This window comes from Lactuca sativa, chromosome 4 (assembly GCF_002870075.4).
Source record: "Lactuca sativa cultivar Salinas chromosome 4, Lsat_Salinas_v11, whole genome shotgun sequence".
Taxonomy (NCBI): Eukaryota; Viridiplantae; Streptophyta; class Magnoliopsida; order Asterales; family Asteraceae; genus Lactuca; species Lactuca sativa.
Window position 1 is genome coordinate 93,931,851 of NC_056626.2, and position 25,056 is coordinate 93,956,906.

The window sequence follows — 25,056 nt, forward strand, 5'->3', positions numbered from 1 at the left end:
AGAAATAATTGTACCTGTCATAACTCCAAATTTTGTGGTTCTTGTACCCTTGGGACCTAATTAAAGTAAGAACAAACAAACATAACACACAAAACAAAAAATATGTTGAAGGATTGAGTTTTCGAAAAAAAATAAATAAATAAAAAAAAACGAAATTAGAAAATATTTTTGGATTTTTGAAGTTTTCTAAAAAAATAAAAATAGAAATAGAAAATGTTTTTTGATTTTTGAAGTTTATTGAGAAGAAAAAAAAGAAAAAAAATAAAAACAGAAAGCAGATAAATTAAATAAGCATAGACCATATTTAAGAGAAGAGAAGAAATTTACACAGTATACAACCAAAACCTTATCTCAATTGAGTGAAACGAAATAGACCGAACGTTCGGTTCATTTCGGTTCTTAAAAATTTTAGAGCCGAAATAGACCGAGCATTCGGTTCATTTCGGTTCCCAAAAATTAAGGAGCCGAAATAGACCGAGCATTCGCTCCATTTCGCTTGTTTAATTTTAGTGAGAGATTTGAGTGTTCGGTACTGACTCTGCTTCCATCATACCCAAGCCTTGCAAGATTTTATTAAAGAGTGCTTCAGGTAATGCCTTAGTGAATGTGTCGGCCAGTTGATCAGTAGATCTAACAAAATGTACTTCCATGTTCCCATCTTCTACATGATCCTTGATGAAATGATATCTAAGTGCAATGTGCTTAGTTTTTGAGTGTTGCACGAGATTGTGACAAATCCTTATTGCACTTTCTAAGTCACAATATAGAGGAATCTTCTTCATACTTAGCCCATAATCTCTTAGTTGAATTTGAATCCATATTACTTGTGAAGTGCAAGATGCTGCAGCTATGTATTCAGCTTCGGCTGTGGATAGTGATACACAAGTTTTCTTTTTGGACTGCCAACTAACAAGTTTTCCGTCAAGAAATTAACATCCACCGATAGTGCTCTTTCTGTCCAGTCCACATACTCCTAAATCAGCATTAGAAAAAGATTGAATGAAGAATCCAGATCTTGCAGGATACCAAAGACCAAGAGAAGAGGTTCGCTTCAGGTAACAGAATAAATTCTTCACTGTAAGCATGTGAGGTTCTCTTAGATTAGCTTAAAACCTATCACAATAACAAAAAAAAACATAATATCCAGTCTACTAAGTGTTAGATACATAAGGGACCCTATCATTTGACGATATAGTGTTATGTCGACAACAGGTTTTTCCAGAGATGGTGTTAACTTGGTGCCAAATGCCATTGGAACCTTCACTTTTGAGTCGCCCGTCATACCGAATTTCGTCAGTAAGTTCTTTGTATAGGCTTCCTGGTTGATGAATATACCTTCTGTTTAATGTCTAATATTTAAACCAAGGAAAAAGTTAATTGGACCCATTGCGCTCATTTCAAATTTAGTCTCCATCAACATTCTGAATTCAGCAGTTAAGCTAGGATTCGTAGAGCCAAAGATGATATCATCAATATAAATCTGAACGATCATAAGGTGTTCGCCTTCTTTCTTTCGGAAAAAGGTTGGATCAATCGAACCTTGTTTAAATTTTGACATTTTTAAGAAGCGGGTTAAAGTTTCATACCAGGCTCTCGGTACTTGCTTTAATCCATAAACTGCTTTGTCCAATACATAGAAATGATTAGGGAGTTTCTCATTCACAAACCCTGGTGGTTGCTCGACATAGATAGTTTCTTCTAATTCTCCATTCAAAAAGGCACATTTGCATCCATTTGGAAAACTTCGAAGTTTTTATGAACAGCGTACGCCAAGAAGATTCTAACTAATTCCAACCTAGCTACTGGAGTGAAGATTTCCTCATAATCTATACCTTCCTCTTGACAATATCCTTTCACCACCAACCGAGCCTTGATGCAAATGACATTCCCCTCTTTGTCTACCTTGTTTCTGAAGACCCATTTCAAGCCTACCATAGACACATCCTTTGGTGTAGGTATCAGCCTCCAAACTGTGTTACGTTCAAACTCATGAAGCTCATCTTGCATTGCTTGGACCCAATCAGAATGATCAAGTGCAACTTTTACAGTTTTAGGTTCAATCTTGGAAACAAACGAATTAAACATACAAAATTCAAATTTAGAGAATAATGCAGTTTGTTTCGCTTTTAATTGAGAACGAGTAAGAACTTTTTCTGAAGTTTCACCAATAATCTATGCTTTGGCATGGTCTTTGGTACATTTCACTAATGGAGGATAACTTGAGTCATATGTTGGATCCAATTCAGCATTCATTTCTATTTCAACTTCTGATAGATCAACCTCGCCTTCGTCAGTTTTACTTTCACTCTCTTTCTCCCCCTCGACTGGCGAAGTGTAATTTGTGGCAGCATTAAAGTTTGCACCTACTATGGGAGGTGTATTCTCCCCCTCGATCGAACTAATACTTGGTGGTTTTGGATCAGTACATTCTCCTTCTCCTGATCCTTTATTAGATGGAGACAGAATGGGATTCTCCCCCTCAAAAGATGCTCTGTTTGATGTTGAGGCTGTTGAACCTTCCCGTTGAAATGGTGGATTGCTCTTAGCGGTAGGAGGTTCACTTTCCATTTCTTTGGCAGCTTCATCTATAATTTTCTTGACACTATCAATTGTATTATCTGCGGCTTTCGCTTCCGATTGTGCTACTTTCTCTGGTTCATCAAACAAGCGCATGTATTCTTCAAACAGGTTGGCTATTGGAACCGAGACCTATCCAGATTCTGGAAAAATTTCTCCTAACTCACTTTCAATTCTTTGAACCTTCTTCATGTAATTATCGTCGAAGGTGACATAATAGGTTTTTTCAATTCATTTTGAGCATTTATTCAACACTCTGTATGCCTTCGATGTTAGTGAATAACCCAAAAAAATTTGTTCATCGGCTTTGACATCAAATTTATTACGGTTCTCTTTAGAATTGAAAATAAAACACCTCGAACCGGATATGTGGAAAAATTTGACATTTGGATTTTGGTTGTTTAAGATCTCATATGGAGTTATAGAGAATCTCTTATTTAGTAAGGACCGATTTTGAGTATAGCAAGCTGTTGCAACAGCATCAGCCCAAAAGTATAACGGAAGTGAAGCGAAATTGAGCAGTGTTCTAGCTGCCTCACATAAAGAACGGTTTCGTATTTCAACAATCCCATTCTATTGTAGTGTATAAGGGGCAGAAAAATTATGAGTTATTCCCTTTTTAGCCAGAAAGCTCTCAAAATCGTTATTCTTGAATTCCAGACCATTGTCACTTCTTATATTCCTTACTGTTTTCCTCAGCTGCACTTCCACTTGCTTGATGAATGTCTTCAACTTGGGAGTTGCATTTGATTTCTGTTTAAGAAAGAAAGCCCAGGTGAAGCGTGAAAAGTCATCTACAATTACAAGAATATACTTACTACCACCGAAGCTTTTAATAGCAGAAGGTCCACATAAGTCGATGTGTAAGAGTTCAAGAGCTTCAACTATCTTTGTATTGATTCTTGTAGGGTGGCTTTTTCTGCTTTGTTTTCCCATTTCACATGCTGCACACAGGTGTTCCTTGTCGAACTTGAGAAGAGGAAGTCCTCGAACATGATCACCAAGCACCAACTTGTTGATGTCTTTGAAGTTCAGGTGCGATAGTCGTCGATGCCACAACCAGCTTTCATCTGTATTTGCCTTTGATAGTAAACATATTGTTGGTTTTCCTCGTATAGGGTTGAGATTTAAAGGGTACATCTCTCCATTATGTTCAGATTTCAACAGAACCTTATTGGATTCTTTATCGATTATTTAAGAGCCCTCATCATCAAATGATACTTTTACACCAGTGCCCACAACTAATTGTGACACACTAATAAGGTTATGTTGCAATCCTTCCACATATGCCACTTTTCGAATCGAAAAATCTCCATTTTTTATCATACCGTATCCCTTGATTGTGTCATAGGAGTTATTTCCATATTTCACACACCCACCATATTTCGGGGACCAAAAATCCCTTAGCTCTTCCTTCCTTCCTCTCATGTGACGCTAGCAGCCACTATCTATATACCATTCCTCATCAAACTGCTCGTCACTGATTACCTACAAATTCAAGCAGATTTAGGAACCCAAAGTCGCTTGGGTCCTTATGAGTTTTTCACAGAAAACGGAATTGCAATGGAAATATCAACCAAATATGTTATTTTTACCAGAGTCGTTTGATCTTTTTCTTTTAATTGTATACACTTTGATTTTAGTTTTATCTTGTTTAAACTTAAGTGCATTGGTTGGTTTGTTAGATGGTATTGGCATTTGATTTTTCTTTTGAGATCAAGGGTTAGCTGATTGTTTCTTTTTGTGGAACTTAGAATCTAAAGTTAGTTTTCACTTTCCTTTGATGTCCTTCAAAGAATCTGCCTTGCTTTGGGACTTGGATGGACCGAAACCGGGTTTAGGACCGAAACTAGGTTTAGGACTGAAACTGGGTTTAGGATCGAAACTGGGTTGTGGACCGAATGTTAACTTTCGGTTCTGAGACTTGAAATAGTAGGAACTTCGACTGAAATTTTCCTTTCCTTTATCCGATGATGCTCTCTTAGAAGGGACATGATTTGGATTTTGAGATTGCCAATAACTTTTTCGCCCATTCAGATTCTTTGCATATCTTTGATTTCTTAGGCGTTTCTGTTCAACTGGCTCCTTTTGTGATTTGTGGATGTTGAAGCTGACCTTTGGCTTCTCCTTTTCAGTTTTGATTGTTTTGACCAGAACTCTCTGTTCTTCCTTTGGTTCTTCAGGGATATCTTTGGTTCCACTTGTGCGTGGTTTGTCAAAACTTGAAGGTTTATTTATGGGTTCAGCTACGTATCTTCCTTTGAGCCTCGAAGAAGTCTGCTCAGACAAACCTACAGTTTCGTCTGCATTATCAATAGGAGCTGACCAGAAGTAGTCATCACATCCTTCAGCATTATCATTTTCGACCATGATTCTTAATTCTGACGTCTGCTTGGGAGTGACCCCTGTAACTGCATAAACCTGATTTGGCACAGTCTGAACTTTTTGATAAATCATAGCCTTTTCTTTGAGTTTCTTTTCTTTATCTTTTGCCAGTCGAGCAAATTTAACTGAATTTTCTAAGATTAATGGTTTCTCATTCTCAGTTTCGCTCTTCATAAACTCAGAGCAATCAACTACGTCTTCTACATATATTTCACTCATCTCACTTTCTTCATCAAATTCAACGTATTTTCTAAGTCTATTTTATTATCAGAAGCTAATTTGGCATTGGATTGGTCAAATGAGTGAATGGTGTCTGACTTAATTTTCAACCTATCATTTTCATCTAAGATATCTTTTAGCATACATTTGTGTTCCTTTGAATCAATGAAGGTTTCAATTTTATCCAGTCCAATTTTGCAGGACATGGATGTCTCTTCTGATGATACCTCTGATTCACATTCAGCTATGACCTCGTCTTCTTTAAATTCAAGAAATGGCAAAATCATTTTATGAATTTTCTTTCCTATCTCACAACTTAAATGCAATTGAGCTATATTAGTGTATAAACGCTTAGCAATTAAACAAAAAACATTCCTTTGTTTTAAAAACTTTAGATTGTCTCTTTGCAAATAAATGCTTTCATTCCTAGCCCTAACTAACTCCTGCTCCTTCAGCTCTATCCACATTCTTCTCTCCTCACTCTTCGTTGTCACCCTGCTAATTTGGTCAATTAGGTTAGAATTTGTTAACCGAGTTTGCATGAGACTACCACTTAGATTAGAAAATTTAAGTTTTAATTCATTTAATTCTTCCTCATATTCTGTTATTGGAACATTAAGAGAACCTAGGATAGTTTGTACCTTTTTGATCAAACGATCGCAGATGTTGATCTGCTCACTAGCTGGCTTTGCTGCAAAACATTTGTTTTCAGTCAGGTTCGGTTCCTCACTTGCACTTGCAGTTGATGAACTAGCTGTGACAATCAAGCACTTTCTAGCTGAACCTACTTCCTTTGCCACACAAGCCTTTCCATGATTAGACTTTTTCACCTCTTCATCTTCAGAGTCAGTTGACCAAACTTCGATGCCACCGAACTCATCTTCATCTGCATTCTCCTGCACAATCAAAGCATTCATAGAATTGTTAGTTTCTTTCTTTTTCTTGATCTCTTCCAACTTGCGCATATAGTATGCCTCATCATCTTCTCCATCTCTTTTCTCAGCCATTTTCCTTAGCATGCAATCTTTGGCAAAGTGGTTCTTGTCGTGGCAGTAATTGCAGTCGTATCCTTATTCTCCTGCAAGCTTGCTCTCCTTCTTTTCTTCATCCTTTTGAGAGGTGATCTTTGCTTCATCCTTCACTTTCTCAAAGCTGTAACTCCCCTGCCAATTTCGGTTCTTGTTGACAGGAAATTTTCTCCTTGCGAACTTCTTTGGATTGGTGACCATCATAGCATACTCCTCGCTTGTGAGGTCACACTCTGACATATCAGCTGCTTCTTCTTCTTCTGCAATACCTTTACCTTTAGAGACAAGAGCCAGCGATCCTACACCAGAAACCACTTTCACTTCTTTGGCTACTACACTTTCATGGGACTTAAGTATTCCCACAAGTTTCGCTAGCGAGTAAGACTTGAACTGTTCATGCGCTTTTACTGTAGAAACAACAGCCATCCATTCTGGTCTGAGCCCGTTCATGAAAGTCACTTTCTACTCAATCAATTTCCTCTCTATTCCATGCTTAATCATCTTACTTAGGAGATGATTGAACCAATCGAAAGTCTGTATTAGCTTTTCATCAAGTTTCTGTTCAAATACTCCAAATTCTGACAGTAGCAAGGTTTGAATTGAGTGTTCAGATCTTCATCGGTCGAATAAAGTTGCTTTAACCTATCCCAGATTTCTTTAGCCGTCGTGCGTGAACCAACCAACCGAAAGGTGTCAGATTGTAAGGTGAACCTGATCATCCTTATGGCCTTCACATTACATAGGAATTTGTCTTTCTCGTCCCGTGGCATATTGTCTACATCTGCTACTAGCTTGTTATATTCCTTTTGGGATTTGACAGTAGTGTTCATTCCTGAGTGAACAAACGGCCCAAGTGTTATAGCTTCCCAGATAAGATAGCCATTATCTTCAGATCCAACCATGTAGTCTTCGAAGTGATGTGCCCATACTTCATAGTCTTGAGTGTATACAATGTGTATCCTGGTTGTAGATCCAATGTTGTTGGAGATGTTGATCGGGTTTGTTTGCGAATCATCGTGAGACATGGTGAGCTGCTAGAATAAAAAATGTAAACTTGATATTAGGGTTTTATCTAAAACTGAGTTGTCGTCGAAACAAAGAAGACGACTTCTTATTTATACGATAAAAGTGGAAACCCTAAGGAATTTTGAATACAGAAGGAATGTGTATTGATCACACAGTATCCTGCTCTGATACCAATTGTTAGAACAAAGTTCTATCAGGATTGATAGATTCTAAGCAAGTTAATAATTAAGAACGTAATGAAGAACACAAGTATGGCTTTGAATAAGTCGTATGGTTAATACTTTGACACCTCAGAAGAGCTCGACTAAGAACTTCGACTGTAGAGATGTTCTAGGGTTGCAAAATAAGATCGTGATAATCAACTCTATATAATGCATACATGCATGCATATATATATATATATATATATATATATATATATATATATATATAACAACCCTACTAACTAATCTAGAAAATCACGGATGGACAGGCCCAATCCATATACAAAACATACGGCCCAAGACGCAACACTAACGGACTCAACAGGTTACTACCCTAATTATTAATTAGGGTTGATTTTGGATATGTTCAGTGTGAGGAACCATGATAGCAGCTGTTCGAGTGTGTGATTTGTTTATCATCAGATTATTATGAATCTCCCCAGTTTACCTGTAGGTCGAAGGCACCAATATTGGCCCTTTCTATTATGTTGTAGGAGAATAGTTGTCTTCATGACACTTACCGATATGCATGTATCTGCTCGTTGTCTTTGTGACTCTTACTAGTATGAATGTATGCTTAGTTGTAGGGGTGAAATAGACCCGTACTGGTTAAAAAATACCAAAGAAGTCAAAAGGGACTCAGCGAGTCGAAAATACTTAAGGAGTCAGAGGAGACTCATGGGTGAAATAGACTTGTTGAAGCTTTAGGTTGATACGTATGAATGCTATGTATGTATGATGTGTATGTATGGTATGTGGTATTTTGGGGAACTCACTAAGCTTTGTACTTATGGTTTATGTTTAAATGTTTTTAGGTACTTCTGGTTCAAAAGGGAAGGGCCCAACATGATCGCATTGCATCCACCCGTGTTTGGCATTTTATGATTTTAGGGTTATACTCTGATAACTATTTTCTACTAAGAAATACTTGATGTTTTTGTGAAATATATGATTGATGTTTGGATTGATTTTAAACAAAAAATTTTACTTAGTATTTTTGGGATGTTACAAAACCACTCTACTTCTGTACCGGTTGTAGTTAACAAAAAAAATTTAGATTCCATTATAGAGCTTGTAATGCAAATTTGATTCTTGGAAGCCAAGGAGATGGATCCTCCCCTAAGTAATAATACCTAACCAATTATTAAGGAATGGTCCACCAAGTATCAAAATCCAACTTGTATCTCAACACCCTTCTAAGAATGCGTGATATCCCAAGTAATTCAAACCATAATCCACACTTCCTTTGAGATACTTGGATACTCTTTGAATTGAATTCCAATCTTGAGTATAGGGATTACTAGTATATCTAATCAATCTTCCCATGTCATAGGTAATATCAAGCCTTGTCTTTTTCATAACATACATCAAGCTCCCAATTGCCTTAGAGTATTCCAATTGTGGAATGGGCTTGCCAGTAGTAGGCAACAATTTCACACTAGCATCTATAGGGGTACCCACCGCAGAACAATCACCAAAGTTTAACTTATTGAGAATTTTCTCAATATAATATGATTGTGTCATGACAATCCCTTTGTTCATATGTTTAATCCTTATCGTAAGGATTACATCAGCCACCTTCATGTCCTTCATGGAAAACTTAGATGACAACAATCTATTTGTATCATTTACTTGATTGTGGTTTGTACCAAAGATCAACATGTCATCCACATACAAACATATGATGACACCCGAATCAGTAGCATCAAACTTAGTATAAACACATTTATCACATTGGTTTAATACAAATCTACTTGATAATATAATATCATCAAATATGCCATTTCTTAGGCGCTTGTTTCAGCCTATACAAAGCTTTCACAAGTTTACAAACCTTATTCTTGTTTCTATGAATTACAAAACCTTATGTTTGTCTCATGTAAACTTCTTCATCAAGTTCACCATTCAAGAAGACTACTTTCACATCCATTTTAATATTAATGAGATTTGTATAGCCGTCGAGGCAAGCAACGGTCTAATGGTAAAAATCCATTCCCCTGGATTATAAGTGTCAAAATAGTCAATACCGAATTTTTGTCTAAACCCGTGAATTACTAATCAAGCTTTAAACTTATCAACGGTTCCATCAACTTTCATTTTCTTTTTGAATATCCATTTTGCATCTATATGGTTTATAATCTGGAGGCAAATCTAACATCACCCAAGTGTTATTCTAAAAAATTAAAGATATTTCATCGTTAAATGCTTCCTTCCAAAAAGAAAAATCTTAAGACTCGATAGCCTCTTTAAATTTCTTAGGATCATCTCTTAATCCTTCCTCTAAATATACTTGAAATTCATAACCAAAACCTTTGGCAATTCGGTCTATTTTGCTTCTCTAGATCACTTTCTTTTCCAGATCAACAACATCATCCGATTTTTCTGAATTTGGCACTTTACTAGTACTAGGAATCAGATCCTTATGCCTAACAATTGATGAAAATCTCATTTCATCAAAAATTGCATCATGCGATTCAATCACAGTGTGAACCGACATAGAATCATTAGGTTCCATTACATAGAACCTATAAGCCTTGGAATGTTTAGCATACCCAATAAAGATGCAATCAATTTCACGTTTACCCAAATTCTTTCTTTTGGGTTGAATTAACTTGACAAGAACTCTACAACCCGAAATTCAAAAATACCTCAAATTTGGAGTTTTCTTGAGACAAAGTTCATATGAGGATATTTTTTTTTCTTTTAGAAAGAACTCTATTTAAAATATAGTTGGCTGTTAACATAGCATCTCTCCAAAATCCCTTACTTAAACCCGAGCAAGAGAGAATAAAGTTTGCCATGTATTTTAGAACTCAATTTTTGTGCTCTATTATTCCATTATGTTGTGGTGTGTAAGGTGTTGTTGTTTTATGAATGATTCCAACTGATTGAAAATATATGGGATCCATATATTCTCCTCATCGATCAATTCTTAGTCAGTTTATTGAGAAACCTAATTGTAAGTCAACGTCAGTTTTGTATATTTAAATTTCTCCAAAGCTTACTCTTTGATATATAACAAAATACACATAACAAAACCAAGTACAATCATCAATGAATATCACAATGTATTTCTTATTTCCCAACGATGGAATAGAGTGGATATCACACAAGTCACTATGAACTAGTTCCAAAAACACTAGATTTATTTTTACATTTGGAAATGGTTGTTTTGTTACTTTAGTAAGGATGCAAGTTTTACACTTTTTAGTGATAATATCAAAACATGGAATTAATCCATATTTTGACATTTCAGGCATTCTTCTAAAAATGATATGCCCAGTCTATTATGCCAAAATTTTAGAAGATGAAGAAGATGACATAAATGCATAATTAACAACACTTATTTTATTAACTACATTCAAACGAAACATAAGATTTCATAGATATCAAAATACAATAAACACACCACATCAAGATAGAATATATCTACCTGATTCATAAACTTGTTTATATCCTACACAATTTAAAAAAGTACCACTAACAAGATTCTTACGCATATCAGGCACTAATATTACATCATATAGTTTAACAAACTTTCCAGAAGTAACATGAAACCATCACCCATCGGTTTCAATTTCTCAAACCATCATCAGTCCATGCAAACACTGGTTGCACCCAAGTCGATCCACCATGCACAATCATCATCGTATACATAACAACATTCAAGAATGTGAAAAACATAATGTGTAATATAATGGTTTAACAGAATTATCAAGGTTAATCAAAATTTGACCTCCTTTTTGTAGACATTGGTGTTTCTAAGCTTCTCCACCATTTTCATTTCCACTTCGTTTCCCACTTCCACCAGCACCATCAGTTAGTTTCATACAACAATCACGATTCCTCCAGTTATGTGGATTTTTGTTGTTGGATCCGCAGGGCCCATCGAACTTGTGTTTCTTGCTTTTTCCTTTGTTATTGGAATTTGTTTTCTTGTATATAACCATATAAACTGAGGGCTATCCAGATTCAATCTTTCCCTTATTTTTGGCATTCACTTTCACCTGAAAAGATTCTTCTATGTGCAAGTAACTACTAATTTGAACCAAAGACAATTCCACCTTTTGATATTTGAAAGTGTGAATGAATCCTTCCATGAAGAGGGATGTTTATCAATCACATACGATATGGAAATGGATTAATCTATATTCAACTTGTGTAAATTGAATTATCCTAAGATACAAACGATTTTATTATATTGTTCCATTACAAGCCTCGAATCAACCATGTTAGAGTTATAAAAATCATTTACTAAGAACTTCTTACAAGAAGCAACTGTAATGATATATTTAGATTCAAGGGAATTCCATAATGCCTTCGCACTTTCAACATTTTGGTAGATATCAAACAAGGAATCAGACATGCCGTTAAAAATGTGTACTCTGCATATATAATCATCATTCTCCCACTTACTTCACGTCCATGTCTGTTCCTAGGTCTCATCCTCCATTTCTTCTGGCATCAGAGTACTCAATACGTACACCACTTTCAATGTTGTCAGCAGAAAATGCATCTTTTTTTGCCAGCGTCTTAAATCATTCCCTTTAAACCTGTCAAGTTTGTTGAACTCGAAGTCATGTATTTCATAGAATCCACCATGATCACCACTAGAAAATATCTATTCGATTCATAGAAATTTAGCTAAGAAACAAAATAGGTAATCACTGGATTCTTTAAGGATCGTGTAGGTAATCACCCTCTAGTAATTTTGTATTTTTCCTAACTCGCCAAGGGGCGCTGCCCCTTGGAACCCCGCAAGGGGGCGCGACTCCCTTGACCCTGCTCCTTTGGTAATACTGGGATTAATCTAGACTAATAAATGTGTTCACTCCGCAACACTTACTTTGTTTTTTTTGTTTATTACAGTGTCTAACTTCCAGTTAGTTGTTCATTATAGGATTCTACTTTTTTACTCTTACTGGTAAAGCAACATAATTTGAAAAATATATGCCATTATAGCAATATCATCCAAATACAAAATAGTTTTTGTTGCTATAGATGAGAAGATATTTCCAAAGTAAATTGTCATAATAAGAAAAATATAATGATATATTTGGGTAAAAACTTCGAGGGTACGTGTTAATAAGAAAACAAAGTTAAAGCAATATTTTGTAATCAAAAGAAATGAAATTAAGATGCTAATTGTAACATCCAAATTTTTCAAAAAAATTTCAAAGCTATGGTTTTAAAAGTATTCATGTCTTAACCTACATTTAACAAAAAATGGTCCCATAAAAACATTTACAAATTAAAACATTAGGTGTTACCATTATGCCTCAATACAACCATAATAAGCCAATAAGAATTACATCAATACAATTAACAAACAACTTAACAAGTTCCACTCCATTCTCTATCACTTGACTTCTAATTTCCATCTGTCATCCTCTCTCCTTTAAGTGTAACCTGAGATACATGGAATTAAAAAGAGATACGTAAGACAATAATGACTCGTGAGCTATGAAGTTTTGTGACCCAAACATGAATCACATTTTCATAAAAAACATTTCATTTTTGAAAAACAAATATTTTCAAGCATTTTCAAGGAAACCTTTTTTCATACATATCATAAATCTGATGTCATATATTATAATTTCACTTCAAAAGATATCTTTCTACATTCCATTTTATATCAAAACATTTCATTAGTCATAACGTAATTCATGACATTTCTTTTCACATTCCATTCCTTATTTCATTAAGGGCTAATTTCGGTGTTAAACCGTTGCCATTTTTATACTCAGGGCCTAGAAATATCCCAAAGTATATACCAAGGTGCAATGAACAAAATCAGTCCACAAATATATTATTTCCGTTAAGACATCTATCTCGCAAAGGGGAGGCTCCACCCCGATAGATTCATTTATATCCCGTTATAGGGACATCATGGATTGAGCAATATATTCTTTCATTATTTTCCGATTCTTTTCATTACTTTCCATTTCTTTTCATTACATTCCGTGCTTTACACATTTCATTCGTTAGTATCAAAATACTCATTTCAAAAGTAAAGCATCTATATTTTCAAAACATTTCAAACACTTTATCAAAACATTTGTTCTTCCAAAACATTCTTTGCATTCAAAAACATTATTGCCTTCAAGGAATTCATTAAGAACATTCTTTCCAAAAACATTTAACACTTTAATTATCAAAACATTTCATATATCAAATCATTGCATTTCATTATCATAAAATCATTTTGTATCTACCCCAAAGTGGGAAAATGCCAACACGTACTCACTTCAATGAAAAAAAAGCTAGCTAGTCCTTTTCTAGTTCCTTTCCTTAGAGAAACACTCTAAATCACTTCCTATATAACATGGATGGACATAAGTCATTAGAAATGATAAAAATATCCCTCATGGATTTTTAACATTTAGATATTCCCCATAAGCTTATTTACTTCCTATTAGCTTATACATAAAGTTTGAGGGCAATCAGTGGTCGTTTACTAAGCTTTTGATGAAAAACCATACTTAACATAACCTTTGACACAACCCGTGTCAAAAAGGACATGCTCCCATGTCATTTTGACACACCCCACGTCACGACCGCATGTCACTATTTTGTGCCGAATTTTGCTAAAAGTTTTGTAACTTGTTCCTTAGACTTCTAACGGCCACCAAACCTTACCAAGTAGTTATTAAGGACTAAATAAATGTTATCAACTTCTAAAATACTCAATCAATCCTTTTCCTCATGATGAATTAATCATTAATACCTTTATCAAAATGTTAAGTCCATTATACAAACACTCAATTGTAAGGGTTAAGAGCTCAAGTTGGTCAAGAACACTCTTTCACCAATATGAATTATTCCCAAATCATCTAATACATCACTGGGTATTGTCAAGCACATAAAACCACAATCAATCTTATTTCAAGTACTTAATCTAACTATGGAATCCTTAATTCCATTCTAAGCTTCCTAAACTGTCCTTTGGGCCAAAACAATCACTGGGGCTAGAATTCCACTAACATTCCTTCATGTTTATGTTCCAATATCATATCTAGAGTGTTGATTCATATCAATGAATGCAATTCATTTCGAATAGGTCAATCATCATGTAGTTATCCTTAGAATTCCCAAAATGCCCTTAAGGCCAATAATATTATATATCAATCAAAGAATTAAGTAACACCTTATGTTTTGAATCCCAATAATTCCAAAAGTGTCCATTCATGATTATGAACTTCCTTTACTTAACAATTTGATCAACTCACTTTTCCAATTTGACATTTTTGGCCCTTTAACTTTTAGAATGTTATTATATCCACTTATAACTTTTAAACTTCATATCAACTAATGATATGTATATGCCTTGATGCTTTAATTATATAAATCATTTTTCATTTATTTACTTTATTGATTTAAGAACTCGGTTTTAAATTTTAGTATGTTACACTAATAAACGAATAAACAAAACTACGTTGCTATACAAATCAATGAAAGTAAGAGATTTTAAGCGAAAATACAATTTTATTATTGTAGTATGATGCAAAAATTAGGGAGTGAAGCCACAAAGAGAATGTTTTGATACTGCTTTAGGAAACTCGAGAATTTGGTAGGCTTTCATTCTTGAGATATTTGCTTGATTTTTCAGGTTTGAAGAGTGTTATTTGCGTCTTTTTTTTTTATTTTCTTTTTCTAGTTATTAGGTTATGTGACGAAAATTATTAGCAAGTTTGGTTAAAATGTATTAAATAAAGAAAATTCATATTTTCAAAATGGGTATCATGTTGATGATTTATAAAAAGTTAAATTGATTCTATTCTTGGAAGTATTAGTATTCGCTTTCAACAAAAAAAATATTGCTTACAAACACTCCTTCAAAACAAATGAAAAAATATAGACCACATAGTCAGAAAAATAAAAATTAAATTGTTATATACAGCAACTAGACAACGACAATGACCATTTATGTAATATACTCTAAAAATAATAATATCATTTAAAAAATATAAGAAAACGATGATAACTAATAATAATAGAGTGAAATATATTAAATAATATATTATTATAATATATAATAATAAAATTATAATCACAAATAATAAAAAGTAAAAAAAGGAAAATAAACAATTAAAGTTTTATGATTGATTGTAGAGGCATAACCAAGATTACAAATAGAAGTGTTTGCGCCATTATCGTATGATATGGTGTGGTTTAGTGGGTAAAAATCACAAACCAAAGCATATATGCTTAACTTGGTCATATAATACAATGCACGGTAAAGTGGGAACATCATTAAGACCGGAGAGACCGGAGAGTGTATCTATTTTCACCCCTCACCTTTTATACCCCTCTCCTGAGTTGAAGCAAAGAAAAAAAAGAGAAGTAGAGAAAAAAAAGAAAAGAAAGGAAAACAAATTTGTCTTTTGTGCTCCCGAATTGGAGACAAATGAAAGAAAAGTTAAACATTTTTTTTTTAAATCCTTCAAAATCGGAAGGAACGTTAGAAGGGAAAATGATCCTTCCATTTCCTTCCACTTCTTTCCTTTAATGAAACTTGGAAGCATCAATCTCTCTTAGCTTTGCTTTACTTATTTTTTCACTTGTAAATAGGAAATGATCATTTTTCACTATATTTCATTTTTATTTTATTTAAATAAAATTCAAAAAATAAATATAATTCCATAAAGATGATTAATAAACAGAATACTTAATTATCTGAAAATAACCAAGATTAATACTTCTAGATGATTAATATTTATTAATTAAAATAAAAATTACATAAAAAATCAAGATTAAAAAAGCTAAAAATAAGCAACATTAAAAAACGACCTACATTTAAAAAAACGAAACGATCAAGCGGAAATATGTTTTCATGATTTTGTCTTTTTTCTTCAAAACTTGCTCGAGGACCGATCCTGAAAGCTGATCGGTTATTTCCATCAAGAACTTCATATCGTCTATTTCTTGCTTTTTTGCGCACTCCTTTTTTTCTGCTTCTTTTTATTTATTGAATATCAAACGTTCAACGAAATTCAGATAGTATCGATTAAATGTTGTCGTCCTTTTCCGCATTTCGTCTGCATCCATGTTGAATTCTAATCTATTGGAAGACGACCCATTGTCCTTACTCTTTGCTTTGTCCCTACCCATCGGTTGGACAATTTTTTCTAACTCGAGTTCGTCGTCCTCATTTAAATATAGCCCGAAACGAGAATCAAAAGCAGTTGTGTAACCACTGGAGCTTGTTTTTTTTATTTTTGATTGTGCTCCTAGTATGAAGTCGGCTTCATATTTTTTTCCACCTTGAAATAATAATTAATAATTTATAAGGCTCATTAAACTTGAATATGTTTCCTTTTTCCTCACGAAAAAAATGCAAAGCCTCTTAAAGAATTTCTTCATCTCCTTGACCGTTTCTCCTTTGGGTTTTTAGCTTGTTGTACAAGCTCTTTATTTCTGAAATTGCTTTCGCTATTTCTCGAAACTTGAATTAATTTGGTGCTTGGTACGGAACTCGACTTCTCTACGCAACTCCATGTGAAATCTTTCAAGAATCTTGTGCATTTCACTAGCTCTTCTTGGGTTGTCCATGCTTCAAGCTCCTGTTTTGTCGTCTTTTGTGCTTGTTGTTTTCCTTTACGGTGTGGTGGGGCTGGGGGTTGAGTTTCACATACAATTTCATCATCCGACTCATCGAGGCTTTCATTTTGTGGTTGAGAGTCAAAGGTTGGGGTTTGGCTTTGGTTTTGAGATTGATAGAGTAGGGTTTTACTTTGGGGTTGATTTGGTACTTTCTTGGGGTAGTATTGCCTACTATTTTGGTATTAAAATGTAGAGGACAATAAATGGGGGCATTAAGTTGGGGACGCTAAACCGGCTGTGATGGATCGAATGATAAAATGTTTCGAGTTGCGGTACTTGAACTCGAAACATTGGTTTTTCTTCTATCGGATTTTTGGGTTGGATTGTTGGGATTGTTGGGGTTCATTTTTCTTAAGAAATTGAGAGAAAAATGTGTTATTTTGAAGGTGAAATTAGTCCGTTATTTATAGGTATGTAAAATAGTAAAAAAAAAAAGTTATACATATATAAATATCAAGGTTGTAAAAATGGTCGCCGTTAGCTGGTCGGTGGGCTAGGGATAAGGGATTAATTTGCTAGGCAGAGATTAATTGGTGACCATTAATTGCTGATTTGTTGAATTTTAAAAAATTAAATATGACTAATATCATATCAATGTTCGTAAATACCACTAGTATCATAACAAAATAGGTTGATTAATACAATACTAATCATGCTTCAAATAGTTTCCATTGCGATAAAACTTCTTCAAATGTTAAAATTTCAATGTTTTATAATGTTTCACTCATTATGTATGTAGAGATTAATCGTTAGGCGCTACTCGACCGATTAGAGGTTGAGTAGCACCTAGCAATTAATCGGAGATTATGTGGGACCTAGTCGGTATTTTTACAACACTGATTAGTTATCCTTCCTGAATTTCTTATTCAAGTTAACTGATTTCTTCTCCCAAGGTTTTTGATTTAATCTGAAGTTAAATTTAGAAAATTGGAAGTTGAATGCTTATTGCTCAATTTATTTACTTGGAGTCAAAATTAATTTATAATTCTGATTCCGTATGGGAATTTGATTTTTTATGGTAAACTGTAATTTGTTAATCTCACATGATTTTGAATTCATTGTATTGAAAGAACATTACTATTGACAATGTTGACTAAACATTACTACATCCAACTCCTTTTTCGTTTTCAACTGTATTAAAAGAATTCCACCAAGTGTTCGACAAAATGCTATCTCATATCATAACACTATTGTTCTCATTTTTATATGAATAAAATTGTATGATTTCCACTATATTCGAATGTTAATTTATACCCTTTTCTTCTATGGCAGTGGTGTTGTTCATGGCAATAACAACGTATCAGGCACAACTATTTTCCCTCATAATGTTGGCCTTGGAGCCACTAGGTTGGTGCTAAACATTGACTTTTACCTCTCAATATCCAACATACATCCATGATCTTCGTTTACAATCATTTGAATGTCAATTCCTTTAATGTTATCAATCTCTCAAAGTAACTTAACATCTTAATCTTTCTGTTAAGTAGTTGAATTGATGTTGATGTTAGGTATGCATAGATCCTAGATGGGGTAGATGATATGAAAACTATGGTGAAGACACCCAAGTAGTTAGAAAGATGACTTCATTAGTAGCAGGCTTGTAGGGTAAGCCTCCCCAAGACCACCTATATGGATACCCATATATTATTATAGTAGTTATTTATTATTACTTAACTTTTAGCATAAATTGATCATTTGATTCCACTCCAGGAACATTGTTATCGCATCTACAAAGCATTATGTTGGAGATGGAGGTACTAATAAAGGGAAAAACAAAGGCAACACCATCATTGATTATGAAAATCTAGAGAAGATCGACATATTACATTATCAATATTGAATTTCAAAATGTGTTTGCATTGTTATGGTATCCTACACTAGATGGAATGGAACCAAATTACACTCTCATTGTTATCCTCTTGCTGATATTATAAGAGAGAAGTTAAGGTTTAAGGCAAGTAAAACAATGCAATTAACGCAGGAAATGATATGATTGAAATTTAGCAAAGTTGTACAAACACCATTGTATATTGATATAGGTTTAATTGTCTTAATAATTTTGATTATAAAACTAACTTTCCAGATTTTTTAATGAAATTCCAATCATTCAATTTCCAGATTTCCTAGTTGGTTGTATGATGTGTTTGTTAAATAACCTTGTGAAGAACGATGGGGTCATTGAGGGTTAAAAGTATAACTGTATTGCTAATTTACATTAAAAAATCACAAGTACATTGCTATTTCGGATAAATAGGAATAATGGGTTGCTATTTCAACACAAAAGAATACATGGTTTATAAACTTTTTGTCAACATATACATGCTTTAGTAACTATACAACAACACAAAATTTTCTAGGTTAATCTACACATAAGTTTGATGATTTTTCCTCTTGTTGGATGATTTTGCCCTGTCACAAAAAATCAAATTCAACCTCAATGCTGATGCTGATCAAATTACAATACCTATACAAATTTTGGTCCTTCATTGATGTTTTTTGTTCTTCAATGATTGCTTAAAACCTTCAAGAAAACGGATAAGGTTTTATAACAAGTTCTTTGGTTGAAGACATATAACTTGAACAACATAGCAGCATATGAATCAACCGCCAACTAAATGTTACAGTGGATCCCTTACTAAAAGATGTTCAATAACAAAGTAACATATGCATCAACATAGTGGATTTTTTGAATCTATGAAATTAAAGAGTTATATAACTAACCTGTTATGTTCATATTTGTTACGTCCCGATAAGGAAAATTTTTCAGTTTTATTTATTAAAATCTAACAGGGTATATTTACGTTGTGCGAAAACATTTGGTGAATGCGCATTTGTATAGTCAAACCTTGCTCTTCTCACAAAGTACCTCAGACTCATTTAATAACATTTGGGTAAGCACGAGGCTTCGTGAGTTCCCAAAAATACCATATACCACAATACATAAACATACATACAGAAAATGGCTCACGATTTGCCAATATATATTTTGGAATAGGCTCTTGACCTCTTTAACTATTCCATCACCATCCCCTAATTAAAGCTACATGAGTCTATAGGTTCCTGTCCTCTTCATTCGTTCCTCCATCAAACCCTACCTAAGTCTAACGTCACAATATTTATGCATATAGAGACTACACTTTAGATTCTACTAACACTACTAGAAAAAAGGCCTTTTACGACGCTCACTGCGCGTCGTAAAACGCTCAGACGACGCGCAAATGCGTGTCAAGGAAGGCCCTGTCATAAAGAGAGACGACGCGCTTTTGCGCGTCGTCTATAGACGACGCGCATTTACGACGCGCATTTATGACGCGCATTTACGACGCTCGGTTACGACACGCAATGCGTATCAAGGAAGGCCCTGTCATAAAGGAAGACGATACGCATTCGCGTGTCGTAACCTTACGACGCGCGTGTTAATGACACGCAATGCGTATCAAGAAAGCCTCTGTCAAGAAAGGCCATGTCATAAATGAAGATGACACGCATGTTTGCGTATCATAATTTTAAATGTTAAAAAAAAAATTATTTTTTATAGATTTACTAATTTTCAAATTAAATTTGCATTTAATGCCTCACAATATAAAATAAAATATCATATACAAAAAATATAATCCATTTCATAAAATTTAATGTCTTACAATTCTATTTCTTACAATATATAAATTTACATGTAAAAACATCTCTACATTCTACATGTTTCATGCTTGATTTCCATCTTTTATCGTTTTTAAAAACAAAAGTTCTAACAAGAAACCTTCTTTTAGTAATGCAAGTGATGCTCTTGATAAGCTGATATTCTTAAGTGTAACGGATCCCTCATTACTTGGAGATGCTGGCGAGCTTGAAATCCAAATTAAACCTGATCCAGAAAAAGGGACAAACAACTATCAGTAAGCAATCAAGTTCCAAATTAAAACATTAAGTCACAAAGATATTATAATGGAATGAGACATTTTGAAAAGTTCATTATTTCATGTAGTTATTATTATTTATTTTTTCTTTTAACCAAACCCATAATTCCATTTTCAATAAAATGGTAAGTCAAAGATACATCCCTGTTTAACCTAAAATCCATCAAAACATTGAACTAACATACTAAATCAAGGATAATGCAAAGCAGTTTCTTTTGGGTAACCCACCAGCAACAGGGGTAATTTGTCCATCTACATGCAGTAGATTGTACTAGGGACTTAAAGCACTTATAAAACTATCTTATGGAGGGTATTTTGGTAAACCCACCAGCAACAGGGGCAAGTCTGTCCAAAAAAATATCTGAACGGCCTAATCATATTTAAATAGCATCAAATCAGCACCAATCTCTCTATATCTTCTTCATTTTGTCCAGAAAAACAACTAAAAGACCTTGAAAGCACAAATACAACAAAAAAATATTAAAAATATGTATTTGAAGGATTATTTAATGAAGAGAAAAAAACAAAGTAACTTTATTTACAATTTTACCCCTGTAACTGCAGTTTCTGTCCATGCCCAAGCTAATGGAAGAAAATACCATGGGGATTTAGCAATCATGAAAAGCCCCAATGCATATGAAGTGGCAAATATCAAAACAGATTTCCATGCTTTCATGTTATCAATTTCAAATACCTTTTGAGAAAAAAAATAAAAAGTATTAAATATGAATATGTTCAAATAAAAAAGGATAAAAATTAATAAGTAAGAGTGTAATACGGTCTTGGGAAGAGTATCGATGATGTCTTCAAAGTGATATTATCTGAAAGTGGTTCTCCAATTTTTCTAAAACCGTAATTTCGCATAATTCTTGTCTTCTTTCTACACTGTCTGTTGGTAATGGTGGTGTGATAGGACTGGCTACTGTTTTGACTATTTTACCCTTTCATAAAGGAATCATTGCAAGTTATATATCAGGGTTTAAGAAATACCTTAGAAAGACGATCAGTAAGGGCCTGTTTTGACATAATCACAAAACTATAAGGACTTAACTATTATATAATTTAAAAAAAAAAGAGGGGGAGGGGGTTTACGTATCAAGGCAAAGATCTGCCAAAGAACTGCGTCTTCAATAAAAAAAAAGGAAGAAATCAACCAAATGCAACCAAAGATTCAAATTACAAGAAAAAACCATACCTTCTTGGAAAACCATTCATGTTTCCAAAAGAGTTGTTTGGAAATGAAAAACCAACAACAGGGGCCACAATGTTTAATCCCACAATCTCTATATTCATTGGCTTCCCATCAAGTTCGACATTGTTATACCTTTTGACAGCCGCTAATGCATCTTGCCTTCTTTAATACAATATCATAGCCATCCCCTGAAAGAAAATTTAGTTACAATAGAATCACAAACATGAAACTTTACAAAAGGTACTAAAACCTTGAATTCATGCCCTTGCACACGAGTAAAAGAATATGGAAATAGATTTACACATCTTCAAAGAATCTTTAAGATGTATTGTAATTTATACTAACTTTTCCTTCTACCAAGTACCAAACTTAGAAGTATAAGGATTTCAATTTCACGTTTATTAGATCGTCAATAAAGAAGAAACAACCAAATCAGTTTGATTTTTTGAAATATTCTAAGTCTGATTTTTTATGGTAAATCCAAACATTGGAGTACGGTATCCAGATCTAGCCAAAGTTAGCTATAAGAGGTAAAAAGAAAGTATCAATCACCTTAATATCGTCATTCGAGATACTGTAATCAAGGTTTGATATGTAAAACTTCGTCCCAGTTTCAATCGCAGATGGATGGCCGCCAGGTCCAACTTTACCCATGACATTAGCATAGACGAGATGCACCTTTGTCTTGTCTGAAGGGTTTTCAAGAACAGCTCTAACAACCTAACACAGAATATAAATTACCATCTTATTTTATTTTATTTTAAAAAAAGGACTTTATAAGGTTTAAAATAAATAAATAAACACCTGAAACATCGGAGTGATGCCAGATCCACCAACTATCATTCCAAAGGCTCTAACCTGACCTGGTTGATACCTAAAACACCCCTGTAAATGTAATTTAAAATATTTAAAGCTCAAGTCCATTCAACTCCAAATAGAAGAATGTAATTAGTTTAATTACTAAAGGCAAGGATGCAGAAAACTTCTGAATCAAAATCAACTTTCTTAAGCGTTGATACATCAAATCCAGTTATCAAATAATCCAACAGAAACCATAGAGGAGTAGCATTACCTCAGATTTCTCCACCAGTTAGTGATCCACAACCTGAAATTAAACAAAAACAATAATAAGTTTTGTAACAGATCTGGGAAGAATCAGAACAGGTGGAAGAAGGACGTAACAAAAAAGACTGGTGCTAACTTCTTTAATGACCTTAATATGAACAAAAAAGTTATTTTATATCTCACCATAATCATCTTAGTATAGTATGAATCTTTAAGAAATACTTAGATCAAAATTTGAGCATTCAGGTTGTTATTTCTTGAATGGAATATACCAATTGCTATTGTTGAGGCAGTTGTAAGCTTCAATTCAGGAGTTAAGTCTTGTGAAGAAGCAAGAGCAACAATGACATTGTTAGCTTGAGAAGCTTTAGCAGATGAAGCAACAGATTCACCAAGACTTCGATAAGCAAAAATGGAAGAAGATGAAGATATTGGGGCGTTTCCAAGCCCAATTAAGCTGACCCGTTTGGTTCTAAGAACCAAAAGAGATCTTTCATGTTTCAGAAAAGAGAGAGATTATCAGATTAGGATAGGAAATTAGTCAAGTTATGAAATTAGGATAGTGTGTAATTGTGTATGTGTATTGTTTAATTTCTTAAACAGATAGACGCACAGAAAATGATAAGCAATTCGTCGAACAGTTTAAGGGCATTAATAGCTCAAAAGAAAGATCAAGTTTGAGAGTGGGACCTCTAGGCTGCAGTTTTCTCTCGAGCATTTCTTCTGATTTTTGTACGATTATCAATACCTTCTTCAGTTGACAAATGCTTCTGAAGAACGCCATCTGTAAAGGGTATCCCTAACCACAAATATTTTCTCTTTTGAGCAGCCAACAATGTGCGATTATACACAAATGCATCAATTACAATCGTTCCCGTTCTCAAACTTGAAAAGGGGTGAAAACGTAATTTTAGAGTCGGGACCTCACCACAAGAGAACTCTTCCTTGTGAGGCCCAATCCAGCATGACTCCAATGTAATGCTCAAAGGAGAAACACTTTGAGCTTTACAAAAATGAAGGTCGCATTGGATATAATCGCTTAATGTTGTGCAAACTGAAGGAAAAAGCTTTGATTCTATTAATGTATTTGCTTTAAGTTGACTGTACCATAACAACAAGCACACACCAGATATCATAGCATAGAAAACAGAACACTGGAATAGAAGCAAACCTTCCTCCCAGACTGTGGATAATGACCTAACTATAGCTTTGCTTCTAGTGAAAGGCTCTTTCACGGACTTCACCACAAACCCACTTCTTAATCCCATATTCTTCCATAAAATCTCAACATTTTCCCCGAATGATTGTGAGAACCTAATCCCATGAGATATCCAGTCGTTTTTCTTGGCACGTGGAATGATATCATACCGAGGTTTTCTGGGAAATTTGTTTCCAAGATAACCCAAACAGTTCACGTTTCTTGGCTTTAAGGAAGATTGGAAAGCCGCCCCAACAAATGGGTTTTGAAGTCTGCTACTCATTATCTTCACTAAAAACTCATGTCACAGCTTGCAGATCAAGTATTGGGGACTCAGGACTTACTCCTAAGAGGAGAGGTCGTCATTCCAAAAAAACAAATGGAGAAGAAGAGAATAATCTTCGTACCTAATTTAGGGAATAAAAGAATCTTCAGAGATTGAATGTAAGAGAAAGAAATCTAGGGCACATACATGAAGAAGAAGAGAACAATCTTCGAACCTGATGCCTCCTCCGCTTTTTTTCTGCATCTTGATGCTTCCGATCGTACCCTAAACCTCAGACTTTCGATCCCAAATCTGACTTGCAACCTTCGATTTCTGATCTTCAACCTGTAATTCGAGACATATAGTTTCAAATCTCAGAAA

General features: G+C 34.2%; 1 protein-coding gene and 1 pseudogene across 1 annotated transcript; both read right to left on the reverse strand.

The window, feature by feature from the left end:
* Positions 1 to 8,623: 8,623 nt before the first annotated feature.
* LOC111897114 (uncharacterized mitochondrial protein AtMg00810-like) lies at positions 8,624 to 9,953 on the reverse strand. The gene is made up of 2 exons (XM_023893079.1): positions 9,786 to 9,953; positions 8,624 to 9,148 (listed from the first exon to the last, which is right to left on the reverse strand). Exons 1-2 carry the CDS (start codon positions 9,951 to 9,953, stop codon positions 8,624 to 8,626), a joined length of 693 nt encoding a protein of 230 aa, XP_023748847.1.
* Positions 9,954 to 22,069: 12,116 nt separating this feature from the next.
* LOC128133470 (THO complex subunit 4A-like) lies at positions 22,070 to 23,168 on the reverse strand (annotated as a pseudogene).
* Between the last annotated feature and the right edge of the window lie 1,888 nt (positions 23,169 to 25,056).